This window comes from Apodemus sylvaticus, chromosome 9 (assembly GCF_947179515.1).
Source record: "Apodemus sylvaticus chromosome 9, mApoSyl1.1, whole genome shotgun sequence".
Taxonomy (NCBI): domain Eukaryota; kingdom Metazoa; phylum Chordata; class Mammalia; order Rodentia; family Muridae; genus Apodemus; species Apodemus sylvaticus.
In genome coordinates this window covers 89,693,423-89,713,995 of record NC_067480.1, presented here as the reverse complement: position 1 = coordinate 89,713,995, position 20,573 = coordinate 89,693,423, and the positions used below count along the sequence as shown (strand labels likewise).

The following is a 20,573-nucleotide window of genomic DNA, read 5'->3' as shown; positions in this document are numbered from 1 at the left end:
CTTCATATCCTTGTGTGAACTAGCATCTTTTTTATAACAGCTGCTTTAGCAGGCTTAGATTGTTTATGGAGTAGTTTATGATTACAGTCTGTAATATACAAAGAAATCACTTAATAAAGAGCAAATAACCATTTCTTTACTCTGTCTCCAGGACCTAGACATTTAATTTGAACAGCATCATTGATAGTATTTGTTCTGTTGGTTCCTGTGCTTTTGAGATATATGAGTGGAATATCTCTTTTTCTTTCTTCCAATCACTATGCACAAGACCTTCTGTGGCAATTTTAGTATTTTCAATCTCAGACCAAAGGGTATCAAATATATATCATTACAAACCTTTCTACTTGTCCTTGGAGATTTAACCATTACCTCTTTTGCTCTCTCTCTCTCTCTCTCTCTCTCTCTCTCTCTCTCTCTCTCTCTTTATTAATTTTTTTTAAAAAATTCTCTCTATATATTTTTTTTACATTCCAAATGCTTTCTCCTTTCTTGGTTCCCCCCTCCCCATAAGTCCCATAAGCCCTCTTCCATCTGCCCATTCCCCAGTCACCCTCCCCTCTCATTTCTTTGTCCTGGTACTCCCCTACAATGCTGGATCAAGCCTTTCTAGGAGCAGGGACCTCTCATTCCTTCTTATTGGGAATCATTTGATATGTTAATTGTGTCTTGAGTATTCAGAGCTTCTGGGCTAATTAATATCCACTTATTAGTGACTGCATTCCATGTGTATTCTTTTGTGATTGGGTTACCTCACTTAGGATGCTATTTTCCAGTTCCAATCATTTACCTAAAAATTTTATGAATTCATTGTTTTTAATTGCTGAGTAGTATTCCATTGTGTAAATATACCACATTTTCTGTATCCATTCCTCCACTGAGGGACATCTGGGTTCTTTCTGGCTTCTGGCTATTATAAATAAGGCTGCTATGAACATAATGGAGCATGTGTCCTTATTGAATGCCGGGGAATCCTCTGGGTATATGCCCAAGAGTAGTACAGCAGGGTCCTCTGGAAGTGTCATGCCCAGTTTTTTGAGGAACGATCAGACTGATTTCCAGAGTGGTTGTACCAGCTTGCAATCCCACCAGCAGTGGAGAAGTGTTCCTCTCTCTCCACAGCCTCATCAACACCTGCTGCCTTCTGAGTTCTTAATCTTAGTCATTCTAACTGGTGTGAGGTGAAATCTCAGAGTTGTTTTGATTTGCATTTCCCTAATGATTAATGATGTTGAACATTTTGTGAGGTGCTTCTCAACCATTCGAAATTCTTGAGGTGAATTCTTTGTTTAGCTCTGTGCCCCATTTTTAATAGGGTTATTTGGCTCTCTGGAGTCTACCTTGTTGAGTTCTTTGTATATATTGGATATTAGCCCTCTGTCGGATGTAGGGTTGTTGAAGATCTTTTCTCAATTTGTTGGTTGCAGTTTTGTCCTTTTGACAGTGTCCTTTGCCTTACAGAAACTTTGTAATTTTATGGGGTCCCATTTGTCAATTCTTGATCTTAGAGCATAAGCTATTGGTGTTCTGTTCAGGAATTTTTCCTCTGTGCCCATGTCCTCAAGGGTTTTCCCAAGTTTCTTTTCTATTAGTTTCAGTGTGTCTGGTTTTAGGTGGCCGTCTTTGATTCACTTGGAGTTGAGCTTAGTACAAGGAGATAAGAATGGATTTTGTTAATTTGGATACTATCACCTTGCCCTCTGATTAGTCTGGCTAAGGGTTTATCTATCTTGTTGATTTTCTCAAAGAACCAGTTCCTGGTTTTGTTGATTCTTTGTATGGTTCTCTTTGTTTCTACTTGATTGATTTCAGCCCTGAGTTTGATGATTTCCTGTCTTCTACTCCTCCTGGGTGAATTAGCTTCTTTTTGTTCCAGGGCATTAAGATGAACCATTAAGCTTCTAGTGTATGCTCTCTCCAATTTCATTTTGGAGGTACTCAGAGCTATGAATTTTACTCTTAGCACCGCTTTCATTGTGTCCCATAAATTTGGGTATGTTGTGCCTTCATTTCTAGTAAATTCTAGAAAGTCTTTGATTTCTTTCTTTATTTCTTCCTTGACCAAGGTATCATGTCATATAAATGGTAATGTTTCTGTATACTTTTGCTTGGCATTTGCTGATGGTCACATCCAGTATGTTCACAAAATGTTGAAGTGGTTCTCAATTCATGGCATTTGTCTATGTTAGAGAGAGGAAATATTATTATTGGTTTGGTATAATCTGTAGCATCTAATGAAAGCACAGCAAAGGCATCTAATTCATATCTGTTCCATGAATTTATATGTCTTTTCTAGAAGTTAGAACATGATGTTAGCCTAACTGTATATTTTCTAATATATCAGAATTTTGCCTCAAGTTAAATTTCAGTTAATTTACATATCATTCAAAATGTATTTTTATTTATTTATTTATTTTGTTTTTTTCTGAGGCAGGGTTTCTCTGTGTAGCCCTGACTTTCCTGGAACTCACTCTATAGACCAGGCTAGCCTTGAACTCAGAAATCCGCCTGCCTCTGCCTTCTAAGTGCTGGGACTAACGGCGTGCACCACCACTGCCTGGCCAAAATTTATTCTTAATCACAATTGTGTTTGCGTATCTGAGTAAAGTTGGTGGCTCTTTTTCCACTTTCTAACAGTTATTGATTTTATTGCAACCTCTTACAAGCATCGCGAAGCACTGTGGTTTTTTTTTTTTTTTTTGGAACAGGGTTTCTCTGTATAGCCCTGGCTGTCCTGGAACTCATTCTGTACTCATTCTATAGACCAGGCTGGCCTCTAACTCAGAAATCCACCGGCCTCTGTCTCCCAAGTGCTGGGATTAAAGGCATGCACCAGCACTGCCCAGGGAAGCATTATGTCTTAAACTCATATAGACAACTCTTCCATGGAGGTTAAGGACTTGACTTTCGGAGAAAGGGGGAAAAGTACTCTGCAAAGAGACAGGCTTGAGATAAGCTTATGATTTACTAAATGTATGACACTGGTAAATTACCCTCCTGAGTCATAGTTTCTTCTTCTGTAATTATGAGAGTAATAGTGCCTAGCTAATATAATAATTATACAAATTAAGTGAATTAATGAATGTGAATTTTTTAAGCTCGATTTCTGGCACAAAGTCAACCCTGAGACAGGGAATCTGATAGGCAATCAAGCTCCTGTTAGAGATGTAAAATGAATATTTCTTGATGCATTTTGGACTGGTGCCAATCCAGACCCTCTCTTCTGTCCCCACATTTTGCAGTTCTCTATTTTTGACCTCATTTATTTTATACTGAAGACTAATTTCTCCAAAATGCTATAGGTTGTACATAATCTCAGAGTGGTTGTGCTTTCTTCAGGACCCAGCAGCCTATATAGCTCTGAAAATTCCCATTGCATTCCAATGGCATTGATGGAGAGTATTAATATAGGAATTAGGAATGGAATAGTCAGTGTTTATAGAGTTCAGAATCTGTAGCTACTCCTGATTCTTGAGGCAATTCATCTATTTTGAGACTGGTCAAACACAGCTGCTTTCGTCATGATCGTCCATTAGTGTCTAGCTTCAGTCACTGAAATTATATGTATATACATAAGAATATTTTATGCATAGTTGAAAACTATTAAGTAAATTTGTAAAACACTTGTTCTTTATCACCTGATTGGTGTTCTCCGGACAGGCAAGCATTTTATTTTCCCTAATTTTATTTTCCCTAATATTTGACCTTTGCAAGGTCAAATATTATTGCAGAAATAAAGGGACTGGTCCAGATTTTTTTTTCAGATATTAAAAACATTGTTTCTCAGGAGCCTTCTACTGTTATTTAAATTTCATCCTTTTTTATTTCAAACTAGTTTATTGGTATATTTTTCTCAGAAGACAGGAAAGTTTACCCTCTTTTCTATAATAAGAGTTTCATTAGTGATGTACAGAAGACTAGAATACAGTTAATACTTCTCATTCTTAAGTCACTAAATTATGTTTTTTGTTTGTTCGTTTGTTTTGAGATGGTTGTAAGTTAGCGATAGTGGTGGCAAACTGGAGCTGGAATAAGGAGACGACCAACTGAATCTCAAGCCCAGTCCTTCATTTCCTTTTAAAAACAACATTTGTTCTATTCTGCTATTGTGCTTTCTTATTATTATTGTGTGAATCTCCTATGATATCATTGCAAATGAAGGCACAGCTAAGACTCCATGAGGATCTATAATACCTGACATTTATTAGTGGCCCTGTCAATATATGCTGCATACCTGATGTCTTATCCAGCCCCTGCTGCATACCTGATGTCTTATCCAGCCCCTGTTGCCGAGAGGAAGTAGAGAGTGTGTCGTCAGTGAGTTTGGGGAGTTGACTAAAGTGACATAGTTAAATTGTTGTTAGGTAAAAGGCCCCAGAGTGAACTTGCAGTGTAGAAATAAGCAAGGATTGTGAACAGAGGGGAAAAAAAACCAGTCATATTCACTAGGAAAAAGTTACAGAGCAATGATGGTTTGAAGAGAAAATTAATTTACTGTGACTCTAAGGAAATGTTCACGGCTTCCATTGATTCATTGAGAGATAAAAAGCACAGTGCTGGGGACAGTGCACTGGAGTAATATATCCCCATTACTCCACAATATGCAGTTTGGCTAACAGGGGGCCAATCGAAATGCTCTTCACTGAGGATACAAAAAGAAAAACGAAGTTGCTTTCAGATGGAACTAGAATTCTAAAGACTCACAATCGTATCTGACCAAGATATTAGCCACTGTCCAAAATTAGCATATATTGTCCATAAAAATGTAATTTCATCTTCAGAAAACATGAAAAAAGATCCCTTTGGAAATACCTTTGTTATTCAAATTGTTTCTCAGTGAAGAAAGGAGACTGCTCTTAGCAAAAGCACATGAAGATACCATTATTAAACTCTGCCAAATTACTGAGATTACAAGCATCCACCTGCCTGTGCCTCCCTGGGGCTGGGATTAAAGGTGTGTACCATCCCACTTAGCATATTGTTTACTTTCAAAATAAAAATGTAGTTTCTAGCAATCAAATTAATGTTTTTCATGCTTGCAAAGCAAAAAACATTGTGAACTCCATATTTCTTCAGTAGACAATGGTCAATGCACAACAACAACTTTTTTTTCTTGTGTTTGTTGTGTTCCCTTTTTGTTTCCATGGTGATATATGCTGGTGCTGATGTGGGCTGTGCTTTCCCTTGGGTCACTTGATGATCTCTGTTGTATTATGTGCATATCTGACATCTGCTTTCTAAATTTACAGGATTATAGTACATGATACAGTGGATTGGCAGCCCCATGACACAGTCGTCCTCAGCTCTTCCTCTTATGAGCCTCACGAGGCAGAGGTCCTCACTGTGAAGGAAGTCAAGGGCCACCACATCAGGATCTATGAGCGTCTACAGCACAGGCACATTGGTATGGCTTTGATTCAATGCACACTTTGTGGATACACCCTAAGCAGCCTGCTTGGTAGTCTGCCCAGGCACATTGTACTTGATTGACATTAGGAGCTGAAGGAGACCACCTGATTGCTGTCCCACACTTGTCTTAGAAACCCTTCTCAAATTTTCTTCTTTTCATCTCCACTCTGCTCACTTCCTTTTCCCCCACTTCCCTCCCTCTCTTCTTCCTTCTCTTCTCTTCCTTCCTTCCTTCCTTCCTTCTTTCTTTCCATCCTCCCTCCCTTCCTCACTTCATTCCATTTCCTTTTCCTCCCTCTTTCCCTCCCTTCCTTCCTCCCTCTCATCCTTTCTTTTTCCTTTTTCCTTCCTTTCCTTTTTCCTTCCTTCTTTTCTTTCTTTCTTCCTTCTTTCCTTTCTCTTTTTTCTTCCTTCTGCCTTTTATTGTTTGCTTGAGACAGGGTCTGACTAGGCACTCCAAGCTTGCAACTCAGATTAATTCTCCTATCTTAGATCTCCAGCGCTGAAATTACAGGCATAGATGCCCCATGCCTTTATGCCTGGCTTACTTTTAATTTGTATTTTATTTATTTATTGAGACAGGATCTCATTATATAGTTCCAGCTGCCATAGACCTTGCTATGTATACCAGGCTGACCTCAAGCTGAAGAGATCCACCTGCCTCTGCCACCCTGGTGCTGGGATTAAAGGTGTGTGCCATTGCACTTAGCATTTTGTTAACTATAAAATAATATTTAGATATTGTATGTGGCAAACTATCATTCATGCTGGCTAGTCTAAAAAGAGCGTTAAAAATCTTTTAAAAACCAGGAGATTGTGGCTACAAACAAAACCTTTTGACAATAATCATCTAGTTTATTTTGTGGCACATTGAATCCTACAGTACCTTGGAATACAATGGATATTGTAAATAATAGCTTCACTTAATGTATAAATGTATTCTTCCTCATACAAAATATAGTTTACATGTATGTTGTCTACTAAGAGGACCAAGAAAACACAAAAGTAACAAGATTTCAGATAAGTTTTTATAAAGACAGACAGTGATTGGGCTAGAGAGATGGCTCAGAGGTTAAGAGCACTGGCTGCTCTTCCAGAAGTCCTGAGCCCAGCAACCACATGTTGGCTCACAACCATCTATAATGGGATCTGATGCTTTCTTTCTGTCATGCAGATATTCATGCAGATAGAACGCTCATATACATAAAATAAATTTATTAATTAAAGAAAGCCAGGTAGGTAGTGTATAGAAATAACCCACTAAGAAATAACCCCTGTAAGAAATAAGTTTAGCTCAGGAGCTAAAACTAATGAAATATGAAAAATAGATGGGCCAGAAAATTGATTTTTTTTATCTGATATGTGAGAGGGAAGTATAAATGTTTACCAAGGCTGTCTAAAATTATTTCTAAGTTATAGTTTTAGGACTAATGCCTTCTCTTCCTCTCTCTATTATTGTTGAGATGAGATTTTTCTGTTGAGTTTCTAGGAGCCATTCATTCTCCTGCTGCATCCTCTAACTAGCAGACTGTAGGCATTGGTCACAATGTCCAGCTTGGTTTTTCAGTTTAAAAAAGTATTGCATATAAAAGAGAAATCTTTAGTAACCCTGTCCAGTTAAAGTCATCCTGAAGTATTAGAGGAAATAGGGATACAAGATTCCTCTTCCCTGCCCCCGATCCAGGCAGAGGCATGAAGTCTCATCAAGAAAGGGTGTTCCTGTGCTTAGCATCACCCTTTTCTATCTCCCTTACCCTCTAACATTGCTTTTTATGCTCTCCCACTGCTTCTGGGATTCCTTACTTCCATGATGGAGGTATATGGACAATGTACAGCCAAATGCCACAGCCAGACACTGATGCACGGAAGAAACAAGATTGGGTCCCTACTAACTGGACAAATCTCTGAACCCTTGGCCCATGCTGGTACCCAGAGTTATTGAAATGAAATGAATTATCACTCACACATTCTCTTTGATCCCAAGGAGAAACAAGTGAACAGGTTTTTCATTTCTTGGCTGACATCTAGAGGAAAAATTAGCTTTCATCTTGGGAGGACTTCTATCAGGATGGGAAAATACACTGTGTCCCCAGCTGGCAATTTCCAAGACAGACAGTTAAAGGTTGTTTCCCCCCAACTCCTGTTTGTCTAGGAAGTGCCCATGTCATGGAGGATGGTCAACAGATTCCTTTGGCTGCTGAGGTTGGGCTGTTGACCAGAAACATTAGAATTCAACCTGACTCATCCTGTAGAGGGAGACTCCTTGTGGGGTCCTTCAGGAACTCTAGCGGAGAAGACTTTTCTGGTAAGTGAAAAATGAAACCTACAGTTACTTACCATTCAGCTACTAAGTGATTCTGGACGACTTGTCTAGGACACTCAGAAATTTCAGCTGTGACAGTTCTCACTTATAATGCAAAATGATCAAATTAAGTGGCTTCTTTGCTACAGGAAGCTATGAATTTTCAGCCTTAATCTTTGCTATGTTATTGCATGAAGTTAAATAATATACTAGATATCAATGCATATGTACATTTTACCTCAAAGAAAACACCTTCAGCAGATACCAGTTCTCCTCTGCTTTGAAATGACAGATGATTTAATAGCCATTTAAATTTCATCACCTTCCTGATTTTCTCTTACTTTTTACACAGTAGTATGCAGTATCTAATCATAGACAGGAGCTCATGCTACAAATTAGTGGCTGAAATTTAAATACAAATTATTTCCATATTTTAGAGTGCTTTAAAGATGAGTCTTTTAAAAAGATCAATGCAATCATTTTCTTTGAAATGTATACTTCAGCTCTTTTGGAATCTTGTGAAATTATCTGATGACCTTATTTATTAAACTTATGTTCTGAAGATAGTCTTACAAAGCTCCTCATGATCAAATAGTTTAGGAAATTCTATAAGGATAGCTTCATTTTTGAAAGTTGACGTGTAGCCATCCTTAAGGAACTGAGTTTATTTATGCAATTATCTCCCTTGATTCTTAGAAATTGCCCTTAATCCTTTTTGAAGCACACATCAACTGCTGATTAATTCTCTTTTCTTTTATCAAAACTGCTATGTTTTCTTCTACTATTTCTTGAAGGAATTTTTTAAAATAAACATTGTCCATTAGAAAACGTTTGAATAAATGTAGCTGAACAAGTGTCTTTGTGGTATAGTAAGTCATTGGATATATGCCCAGAAGTGGTATAGCTGGGTATTAGGGTGAAAGTATTCTCAAATTTCTGAGAAGCCACCAAATTGATTTCCAAAGTGGGTGTACAAGTTTGCACTTCCTCCAGCATCCTCACCAGCATGTGCTGTCACATGCGTTTTTGATCTTAGTCATCCTGACCAGTGTAAAATGTAATCTCAGAGTTTATTTCCAAGATGTCTAAGGGCATTGAACATTTCTCTACGTGCTTCTCAGTCATGAGAATCCCCTGTTGACAATTCCTTGTTTAGCTCTGTACCCCATTTTTAAATGGGATTATTTGATATGTTGATGTATAATTTCTTGAGTTCGTTACATAGTTTAGATATTAGTCCTCTGTTGGATGTAGGGTTGGTGAAGATCTTTTCTCATTCTGCACGACACTGTTTTGTCCTATTGATGGTGTACTTATCAAAAGCTTTTCAATTTCATGATGTCACATGTATTAATTATTGATCTTAGTGCCTGAGCAATTGGTGTTCTGTTCAGGAATTTGTTTCCTGTGCAAAGGCAGTTTGAGGCAGTTTCCAACTTTATCTTCTATTAAATCTACGTGAATGCCAAGCCACATAACTATTACATATGTGTAGAGGGCCTAGGTACGTCTCATGTATGCTGACAAGACCACCACACTCATAAACTCACAACAGCTGTGATTACCTGTATAAGACCAATACACAATCAAGCCAGTCAACAGTCCAGTGCGAGCCTCTTCTCCCTAGCTGAGCAGCCATTAATGTATGATCATTTCTTGGAAAGAGAGAGCTCCTTTTGTTTAATGGTGTATCTGGTAGGTTGACTGCATTTCAGTGTACAGCCCCACACTCGGACTATGTGAGTAACCCTTATTAGACTGATTGGGCTAAGCATACATTGTGTGTATTTATGAAATTCTCAAGGAATTAATAAAATAATACCTATATTTTTCTTAAAGAAAAGAAAGTCACTCTGCACTTGAATACAATGAACACTCAGGAATGGTCTGACAAAGGTGTCCTAACCACTACCTAATATGATCAGCATGGGGTGTTTTTTGGCCTCATTTGTTCACTCTTTTAGAATCTTCAGATATTAAATCAGAAGTTCAAGATTTCTAGTGAATAGAAAATAAAACTCTATCTTTATATGTACTTGCCAGAGGTGAAATCCCCCCCCCACACACACACACAGGACAATTGTTGATATTTGGTGACACTTTTACTTCATAGACATTTTCTGGTGTTAAGTGAATGGCTGCCAAAACTTTCTGAGAAAGTTTCTGGTATTCAGTGAATGGTTGCCAAATGTACAGTACAACAACATCCAGGAAAGGAATGTCTGCCTTAAAATATCATGAGGATGAGGTCAATGTCATGGACAGGGGCAAAAGCTGGACTCTGGTCTTACAGAAATGAATGTAAAGTTGGGACATCATTAAGACCCAGCTAATGAAAACTAGGTCAAGCAGGAAAATGGTCATGGAATAGGACAAAAGGCAAAATCTTACAGTTGAGGACAAAGCATGAGCCAGTATCAACCCTGTGCAAATCATAAGACTCTGTAGCTGATAACCTATGTCTTTTAAAATAACTTCCTAGAAAAGGAAGAGAAACCACATTAAATGCTTCTGTGGGCTGGAGCTGTTCTGGTTTTCCACGGAGGATTTTTTTCCTTTAATGACCCCTTTCTGACCAGGATACAATCCATGTTCTCATGCTACATTAAGAACCCTTGTTCTTTAAATTAATCCATGCCATTACAGAAAAGAACATGGAAATATTGTCATAAACAGTGGGCCAGGGAGTTTGCTGTGAGACTATGTCTCTGAACATGAGTTGACCAAGAATGACAATATAAAACATTCCAACGTGAACCAGAGGAGGATCTCAAGGCCTCAACTCTACACAAAGAACTATAGGCAGTTAGGAAATGCTGAAACCCAGAGAAAGTTTTTTCCTAGGGAAGAGCACACCAATTGGTTGTCCAATACCAAATGCTCAGCCCTGAAAATCTACATACAAGAAACAATATCCAGACAGAGCAGATTATATTAAAAAAAAAAAAAACAGAAAAGAAAAGATGGAATGGGAATTTGAAAGAGAGAAAGGAAAGGTATCTGGGAGAATCTAGAGGGAGGAAAGGGAAGGGGAAATTATGTAACATTTTAGAATATAAAAATAAAAGAAATATCATGAATGCTGATGAACGGTTAAAGGAATGAGAACCAGGTAATTAAGGACTGCAAGGATTGGTTTGGTTTTGTTTTTTTGACGAAATCTAGCTAGAAAGTTCTATGATTATTATTTCAAAAGGAAAAGGTGAAAAGAACTTAACTACCAAATTTGAATCTGAATTCTTCATTTAAATATTCAAGATACTTCAAGTAATTTGCTTACCGTTTATTGATTTTCATTTGTTGTTTCAATGTGCATGTGGGTGAAATGAAACTGTGAATTGCAACCCACATAGATAGGAGATCTTGAAATATTACTCAAGGATATGTTAATGAGAGGCTAAAACCACTAGCTATAACAAGAAAAAAAACTGTTTATATGTCAACTTTTCCATATGTATACATTTCCATTTGGAAATGTTCCTGTCAAAATCCTATGTATGGGGTAGGTATAACAAACCTTTCGGCAGTGTGCTATTGGCAAAGGAAAACAAGAGACCAATACTATTTTAATGTTTGGGGCTAAAATCCCTTCCTTGGGAGAGATGTAAAGAGCACCTTTCTCTCTCCTCCTGTTGTTCCCAAGGCAACCAATGTGTGGCTACACCAAAACTCACTCTAGTGAACTTGTGAATTTGTTAGGTTTACTTACAGAAATTGGGTAAAGGATATGGGCAGGAATATAGGTGACCTTAAAGTAGCCCCACTGGAAGGTCATTCCCAGGAGGAATGATGGCTTTTCCATGTCTGTGCAGACAGAATACCTTCCGTTACCCAACCCCCACAAATATCTTCTAGCCCCTTCCCCAAGCCATATGCAGTTAGGCAGAACTATAGACAACTTGTTAGGAGTGGTGACTGTATGAAGCCCAACCAACTCTATTTTTGAAGAAACTCCATTTTGTGTATGACCAGGGCCTAAACTTCAATTCCCAGAGGAAAATCAGAGTCCTCCTGAGCAAGCATCCTATGGCAACACACCCCAATTAGCAACAGCCAGTCAGGCCACAATGGCAGGTTAAAGGTGCATACAGGTAAAGGAAGACATCCTACAGAGAATAGATAACTTAGCCATCCTCTTTGTCAGGTGGTTTTGTCCCTGTGTTTGGTTCCTCCCGATTACACCAGAAATGCAGTTTTTAAAATATTGCTGAGCTGTACAGAAATCCCTCAAGCTTGCTGTAATTATAGTAAATACCCCGCTTTCCTAGACTCAGGACTCTGACACACTGCAATGGGGGCAATGAGAGACCTTCTTCATAAGCTCATAAGAAAGACCCTTATTATGTTTACATCAGAATTACCTCCTCAGTGGTCTTTGTGGTACCTGCAACTTGGGCATAAGAGCTGGATGGTCAGGTAAGGCTTCTATACTCCCCCACCCCCACCCCACCCCAATTCCCTCTTTTTATAAGGGAAAGTAAATAGACGGCAGACCTACCTGTGATATCTAGCCAGAGAGCTGAATGGAACCAGCAGATCTCCTGAAGAGGGTGGCAGTATTGCTCAGTGATTAGTGCTATATCACAATGTTTAGCACACAGCATTTCTCTACCATCTACCAGAAGCTTCTCCATCATCGCCCACTGAGAGATTTATTATTGAGTTTCTTTTTTCTCATCCCGAGAGAGGCATGCAGTCTTTCACCTTCTCCCTCTCACAGGTTTCAACTTCTTCACAGCAACTGAATGCAAGGGTTTGGGTTTCCTATCTCTGAAAAGGCAGTGGGGAACTTGGGGATTTAGGCTTGCCTGTATAAAACACAGTAAGACTGAAATGTCGCAGGTGTAGCTTCTTCTGGCTTTATCAAAGAAGGAATGCCGTGATTTACCTTAGCCATTGCCTCAAAACACAAAACCTCAAAAATCCCAGCAACACCAATTAAGAACAAAAGAAGTGAGGGACCCTGCGGTCAAGCTGTAATCTTCCTAGCAAAGGATGCATGAACAATGATGGGCATACAGCTGTTGCCTGGTTACCTGACCCTGTGTGAAGGTCCTCCCTCTACAGTGTTGGATAGCTCACCCACACTGTATACTCGCCATGAAGTTCATTGTGCTTGCTCATATGTCTTGGTTAAAATAAAATAATTTGTCAACCATTTTATGTCTGTTTCTTTGTCAGCAACATGGAGGTAATAAGTTTACTTAACTCATAGGATCTTTGTGATGAATAAGATTGTGTGTGTGTGTGTGTGTGTGTGTGTGTTACAGCAGAGCTTAGCACATGATCAGTATTATATGGGAATTAGATGCTTCTTTTTTTTACTTTATTATTAATTAATAACTTATAAACATACAGTACAGTAGATATTTTATCAGATGTATACATACTGATTATGAATACTCAGATTTAAAACCAATGTGTAGGCTGGATTCTGTATTGCTGTTACTCTCTCTGTTTGATGCAGCACAGCTAAGCATGTGGTATCCACTTATGAACCTAGCACTTGGGAGCAATAACCTGGACATGGTTACTCAAGCCTGTGAGCTGAGCTACTCAGGAAGCTAAGGTACAGGCTGTAGGCCTGACTTGGCCACTTACTGAGACTGTGCCTCAAGAAATAATTAATTGCAAAGGCTACACTAGAGGTGTAGTTAGTGATTGAACTCTGGCCTAGTAGTGGGTCTAGGGTTGAAGGTACAGCAAAATAATCCATAATAAAAGGACACCATTTAAAGAAGCTGAAAGTCTTCCTGGAAATTACATAGTTAATAATTTTTATCAACAATGTAGGACATCTCATTGTTACCAAAATCCTTTGGGAAACAGTGTCACTAAGATTAAAATCTAGAAAAGGTTTCATGGGGAGTTTTCTTTATGTTTACACCTGAGAAATGATCCTAAAGTGTCACCCATGCTAGGCCAGTCCTGTGCCACTTAGGTCTGTCCCAAGTCTTTGCTTTCAGATTGTATTTAGGTTGGTGAGTTGCCCAGGTCAGCGTTGACGTCACTGTATAGCACAGGCAGGCTTTGGACATCCTACTCTTCGGCCTCAGTTTCCTGATTACGGCCTCGTGCCTTCAGATCAAGTTTCTCAAACAATATTAAATGTGAATTATGGTTCTTTTTTATTTTTACCATGTCTTTGTCAAGAAGCTCATATTTCTGGATATTAATTGGACTGTAATAAGCTTTGTACCTTTACTCTTCTTGAAAATGCTAGAAGTGTTTTTAGGTTGCCTATTTGGTTCCTTCATTCACCACCTCCATAGGTAATTATAGCTCACTTGAACAGGATCCTTGAGACAGACAGGAAGACATGCCTTTGAGGCAAGTTGGCAGCAATCTACACATCCTTTGTGCTTAACCATGTCCTTTCATTCATTCTCCTAACAAATGCAAGAAATCAGTGAACCAGTTGGATACCTGCCCAATGTCATCCCCTGTCTTATTTCTTTTCTTACTTTTTATATCAGAGATATCAGATCCCAGATAGCATATTAGTGTTTGTAGACAACTGTGTCATATTTTCAGTGATTCATCTTCTGTTAGTGAAATTTTACAGTATGAAATACAGTTCCAGTATGATTACATTCCATTTAAATATATGCATATTCCGATGCCCCAAAGCAGAGGCCTTTGGTATTTTGTGAGAAATATGAAAAAACCTGACCTGAATATGTCCATTTTCCTTTGCAGGAGTTCTTCAACTTCTCAATGTAGAAATTCAGAACCTGGGGTCGCCATTGCATTCATCTGTTGAATTCACCGGGGTGTCAGATGGATCCTGGGTACTATCTTCTACTGTACATCAAAGCTGCAGTGTGGGCATCCGTGCCTCTTCTACTCATGGGGTGACTTTAAAGGACAACATAGTGTTTGTCACAAATGGCCATGGCATCGATGTGGAGGGTCAGAACTATTCTCTCATCAATAACCTCGTCGTTCTGACAATTCAGCCAGCCAACTCATCTCCCTGGGTGGCAGGAATCAAAGTGAACTATGCAGAGGAGATCATTCTCCGTGGCAATGTGGTGGCAGGATCCGAGAGACTCGGCTTTCATGTCGGTGGCCACCCGTGCTCCTCTGAAGTGCTTTGGTCCGACAACGTGGTTCACTCAAGCCTCCATGGTCTTCACCTCTACAAGAAACATGAAACCAACAACTGTACTGGTGTCTCTGGATTTCTAGCTTTTAAGAACTTTGACTATGGTGTCATGGTTCAGACGGAGAATAGTGTGGACATACAGAATATCACTCTGGTAGACAATACTGTTGGTCTGTTGGCTATCACTTACGTATCTTCTGCTCCAATGAGCTCTGTCAGCACTGTACAGATAATGCTTAGAAATTCAGTCATTGTGGCCACTAGCTCCTCTTTTGACTGCATCCATGACAGAAAGGCTCCTCAGTCAGCCAACTGGACATCAACAGACAGAGCACCTTCCAATCCCAGAGGAGGCCGAATCGGTATTCTGTGGCCTGTTTCTGCCTCGGAACCAAATGGATGGCCCCGGGAACCATGGCATAAAGTAAGGAGTGGTCGTTCAGTTCCAGGAATGATGAAACTTCAAGGTAGGATTCTTGACTCTGCCCTAGAAATGCGGCTCCACCTACCCAAGCACACAACGTTTAGTAGTGTTCTGAAACCACAGAGCAAGAAGGTCCAGCCTGGCCTAGTGCTTGCTTTTCTAGCTGGTATCCTACTATCGATGAATCACAACTGTGTATTAAAGACAGTGTGTGATTCCTTACAGAAGTTACTAGTTTCTGCTTGCTGGACTCTCTTCATTGTAACTATTTAACTCAATAATTACTTGTGGATAGCAATTGCTTTTCCAACTGTCCACTACAGTAACTGAGATGTAGAAATTATATCGCAGCTGCAAGTTGCTTTGTAGTCGGGTGCTATAAGGATTGCGAGGTTTAAAGTCAGCATTTGACCAAAGGGGGAAGTTTATCTTTTACCAAACCATTTTGGCAATTTTGTGCTTATTCCATCCCTATTTAGTCTATCACACAGTTGGTTTGAATGTTACATAAAATGGGTAGATTCTCACCAACATTTTAATTAATTTTTTTGTAAAGATTATAGTGTATCTTGAAGAGTTTTTAAAAATTATTTTACAAGTGTGAGTGTTTGCCAGTATATATGTCTGTGAACCATATACATGAAGTAGCCACAGAGGCTAGAATAGGGAATTAGATCCCAGAACTGGTATTACAGAGTGTTATAAGCTTTGATATAGCTGCTAGGAATTGAGTCTGCATTCCCCAGAATAACAATCAGTGTTCTAACAACTAAACCAGCTTTCCAGCTTGGAATTGCTGGTTTTTTTTTTTTTTTAATCTTCTTGTTTGGTAGAGACATTTTGTATCTAAAATCCATGTAAACTCACCTGGGTTGTCCTGGATAGTTCAAATTAGCTCCTAAAATATATATTATGAAAAGAATATTTAGTTCAATAATCTCTATGGTGGGCAGTTCACATGATACAATCTTGTGATATATTGCTTAAAATTCCAGATGTCACCTTTTCTAGTTTTGTGAAGAGTTGCTATAGCGACGACCTCGATGTCTGCATCCTGCCTAATGAGTATAGCGCTGGAGTCATGTACCCAATAACAGCAGAGAGGACCAGGATGCTGAGGATGAAGGACAAAAACAAGTTCTACTTTCCTCCATTACAGCCCAGGTACCACTTTCAGTATTGATGATACAGTGTATTTCTGAAGCAATTTTCAACTGTTTAAATCCCCAAACACATGAAAAATATAACACCATTACACAAATTGGAATAAATCCCTGTAGGAAAGGCTGGTGTCGTGATTTAGTGGTCCCAACATTTTATCCCTCCCATATTCTGGCCCTTTCATATATGACTTTAAGAATTTGCACACAAACAGACAGGTGCTAGTTACTGGTTCCTTCCTTTTTGAGTCTTTTTAAAAGAAGGGTCAGATGTGATTTGAAGACAGTTTTATTGCTATTTTCTATTGTTTCTTCTCCTTAGACATAGTTTTAAAATATATGGAATCAAATCAATATTTGACTTGCATTCGTTCCTCTATCATAGAGCATACTATACACAGCTTGAGGTAGGGGTTCAGGGAACCTTTGAGCAGGATGAGGAGACAGGTCATTGTACCGATTGCTAGGAATTTCTAAGCTAAACAAAAATGCATAGGCCAGGTGTAAAAAATGCATAGGCTGGACTCTTGGACACATGATCTGAAAATTTTATTCAAGTATCTAAAAAATAAATATGGAATCTCTTGGCCTTAAAAAGACATTGAAAAAAATGAAAAAAAATGTGTCATTGCTTTCTCACACTACAAAAGCTGCTTTAGAGGGAAGGGGAAAGTCTAAACAAACCATCCTATATGGAAAGTCTGTGTGCTTGACCCAACCAACATTGCTTCCTATCTCTGAGTCATTGTTGGTCCTTCACTACACCTAGGTACACTTTGTGCTGTATCATCTTTAGACATCCTTTTCCTGTCAAAACGTCCTTCTGTTTATACCTTACCTATAGGCTGGAAGGTGCATCTCTTGATCCATTTGTGCCAGTAACAAAACTCCATAAACCAGAAGGTTTATAATGACTGAAGATTTATTTTTATACTTTTGGAGTCTGGAAGAAAAAATGTCTGTTGAGGGATCCTGTACAGCTCTTCCGTATGAGGTGAAGAATATTAGCCCCATGTGGCAGAAGGCTCAGGAAGACAAGAGGAATCTGTAACCAGATCAGCACTGCCCGTGTGCTTTCTTTTTGCTGCCTGTCAAGAGATGATGGTGTTACTCTTTCCCTTTCTTGACAGGAAAGACTTAGTGGGAACTGTCTGTCCTGAATACGACTGTGAATATCCACGAAAATACCTCTTTACAGATCTTGATGGGAGAACCCTGGGTCTGCCCCCACCAGTTTCTGTGTTTCCAAGGACAGAGGCAGATTGGACTGAATCCTTCTTCAACACAGGTGGGTTATATCTGACCAGGATTGTGTAGGAAAGGCAGCTGGCATGTGAAAAAGCTGGTGGCCCTGTTGTTCTATGAGAACAAAATATACATTAGACAGGAACCGACATCTTGGTCTGGAGCTTATGCTGATATGCTACCAAATCACATGTATAGAAGGTATACTGAGTCATTGAGATTCTGTGACATTGCTGCTGTGACCGTGTCTATGTCATATGGACCCATTATCACTGAGCAATGAGATTTATCCTCATACACTCCTTAGCCTTGTGCAACATTCATGTCACATTGAAATAATCCATGGAACTATGAGTCCATCTTTCTTTTCTTATAGGACTTGAAAGCTCACATTAGAAAGTGTAGTATAGGCGGTTCTGTGAGATTCATCTCCCTGGTCTCAAAATGTCTCTTAAACTGTGCTGTGTTTAGGACTTCTGTCTCCTTTCATAGTTGTTGTTGTTGCTTTGTTTTGTTTTGTTTTGTTGTTGTTGCTCATAAAACCATGGCATCTTTTTGGTCTGCATCTTTCTTTGTAGATTCTCTATGCTGTTCTGTGCTTTTATTTTATTTTTTAACCAATTAAATTTGTTCTTTTATAATTCCTTACATTTGTATAATGCAATCTTATTACTCTCACCCCTGACTCTTATTTTCTCTCTCCCCTTTCTTCTGTGCCTTTGTAAGGTCTGAAGGTGTGACTCTCCCAGGGCTATGTACTCAGACCATTTCCCATATTCCAGGAGGACCAAGGTCAAATTACCACACAATACTACCTATGAGTTGCGATTCCTATCACAAACTCATACCTGACCCTGAAATTTGGTCGAAAATACCCAACTGATTCTGTTAAGTAGTACAGGCGTCCGAGATTCACAAGCCCACTGTTGGACTCCAATCCCTGCCCCAGTATGTGGCCTGTTCCTCAGCTTTTGCCTCCATCAGTAAGAACATAGAACACATGCTCTTTTTTCCTAACTCTCAGCTTCTCATCTTCCATGTCTGTAGCCTCTGTAATGTAGGCATTGCATCTTCCACTTGGTGAAAGAATCACCAGTAGCCAGGACAATCATTTAAGCTTTCTAGTGGCTTTTCACCCATTGAGAAAGACATACACACCATAAGCTTACCAGACTTGTATTTTTGGGTCACGGTTGCCTTTTCCTACCTCCTGTGACGTCCCTGCCCCCACTTACCTTAAATATCATAGCCTCATTTTTATTTTAATATAGCTCTCTTGCACAGACTGTCCCCTCTGAATGGATATTTTACTAGGATCTCTGTTAGGGATAAACTTATTATCCCTAAGTGTCCTTGGAGAAGCCGTCTCTGATCCCTCATCTAACAAGCATACGAGCTAGTGCTGGGGTGCTTGCTTCCCATGTAAGAATCCCCGAGTTCAATCCCAAGGCCAATTGTGGACCAGGTAAACTGTGGGTGATGTTGTATATCAGTAATCCAAATCTTCAAGGTTATCCTCACAGTGTGTTCAAGGCTAGCTTGGGATAAATGAGACCTTGTCTCCAAAACAATTGGACAAACAAAATGAAACAATATATTTATTATATTTATTATTTTACAACGTCGTTACACCTCAGTAATTGTATCTCTTATTCTCCTGTTGTAATTGTCATCTCAGAGGCTAACTTTCTTTGTTTGATAACCAAGGCCTAGTCCATACTATCTAATCTAGGCCTAGAATGTTTTCAGCCTTGAAGACTTGCTACTGAGGAAGCTCAACCCCTTCCTAGTTCTTTCTGATCTCTGGCTAGCTTATTCAGCTCAGCTCTTCTGTCTCAAACTCCTTTACAAGCTGACTGATTCAATCTGGCTTCTCTCAGCTTCTCCCACATTGCTCTGCTTAGCCTCAAATAATGTTGGCAATTTGTTCTAATCTTCTGGTTCCTTCTGATTCTCTGGATCAGTCTGCCTTCACCTGTGTCTAGCTTGCTGTCTTTCAGTAACTAGTGTCTCTATAAGTGTCCCAGTAATACTATCACCTTCCCTCTGAACTGCTCCCTCTGGTGGCTTCCCTTTCCGCTCTCTTCTCAATTAGATATCACTTTGAAATATGGACACATTTGTCTACAAACTAAACATTTTTTAAACTTTTACCTTCATTGTTTTAGATTAAAAGTGTGAACTAAAGGTATGTCTGCATTCCAGATAGAGGGATTAAAGGCGTGTGCTAATGCTGAGCCACATCACAACCAGAAACAGGCCTTTCCGGTAAAGAACACAATCTCTAGGCTCAAATATTCTGCCCCACATCTGCTTTATTGTTCTTAGACATTCACCACAGGGGATTATGCTATAAATATAACTACTTAGTTGTTTATTTACCATTCAAGTATTTAGAACACAAACTCAGTGAGGTCTAGTGGGTATATTGTGGAAAACTAGAAAGAATACTAATGAGTTTGTCCCAAACTATTAAATAACATCATGCTATTGATTTAATGGTATATATGTCATAAGGAAGCCTTCTATATAGTTAATAGCTTTGGCTTGTTTGTTTTTCTTTGTACTTTTTGTAGTGATTGGATTTTGTTTAGTATCTTGGCAGCTAGCCTGGAATCTGCTGTGTAGTCCAAGATGGCCTTATTTTTGTGTGTTCTTCTTACTTGCCTTAAGTTCCCAGTCCTCCTGTCTCAGCTTCCTGTGTCCTGGTGTAAGCAAACATCATCATGAAAACCTGGGTATATTTTTATTTGTTTATAATTTTTTTCCATCAGAGCTATTGTTGAAGAGCTATTTGGAATTATTTCTCTAGATGAATGTTTAAATTATCATAATATTCCATATTTGAAAATATATTTTATACTCATCTTATACTTTTCCATATGTTGAAGTCTTATTGTTATAATTGAATAACAAGATACTGGGTCT

The 20,573-nt window shown here is 38.9% G+C and overlaps 1 protein-coding gene across 1 annotated transcript in view; it reads left to right on the top strand.

Moving 5' to 3' along the window:
- Positions 1-20,573, top strand: part of Pkhd1 (PKHD1 ciliary IPT domain containing fibrocystin/polyductin) — a 463,409-nt gene that overhangs the window by 320,990 nt on the left and 121,846 nt on the right. The window contains exons 55-59 of the mRNA XM_052192751.1: positions 5,247-5,401; positions 7,559-7,711; positions 14,408-15,283; positions 16,236-16,404; positions 17,531-17,688. Of these exons, the coding sequence (XP_052048711.1) occupies positions 5,247-5,401; positions 7,559-7,711; positions 14,408-15,283; positions 16,236-16,404; positions 17,531-17,688 (1,511 nt within the window). The remainder of the gene's footprint in view (positions 1-5,246; positions 5,402-7,558; positions 7,712-14,407; positions 15,284-16,235; positions 16,405-17,530; positions 17,689-20,573) is intronic.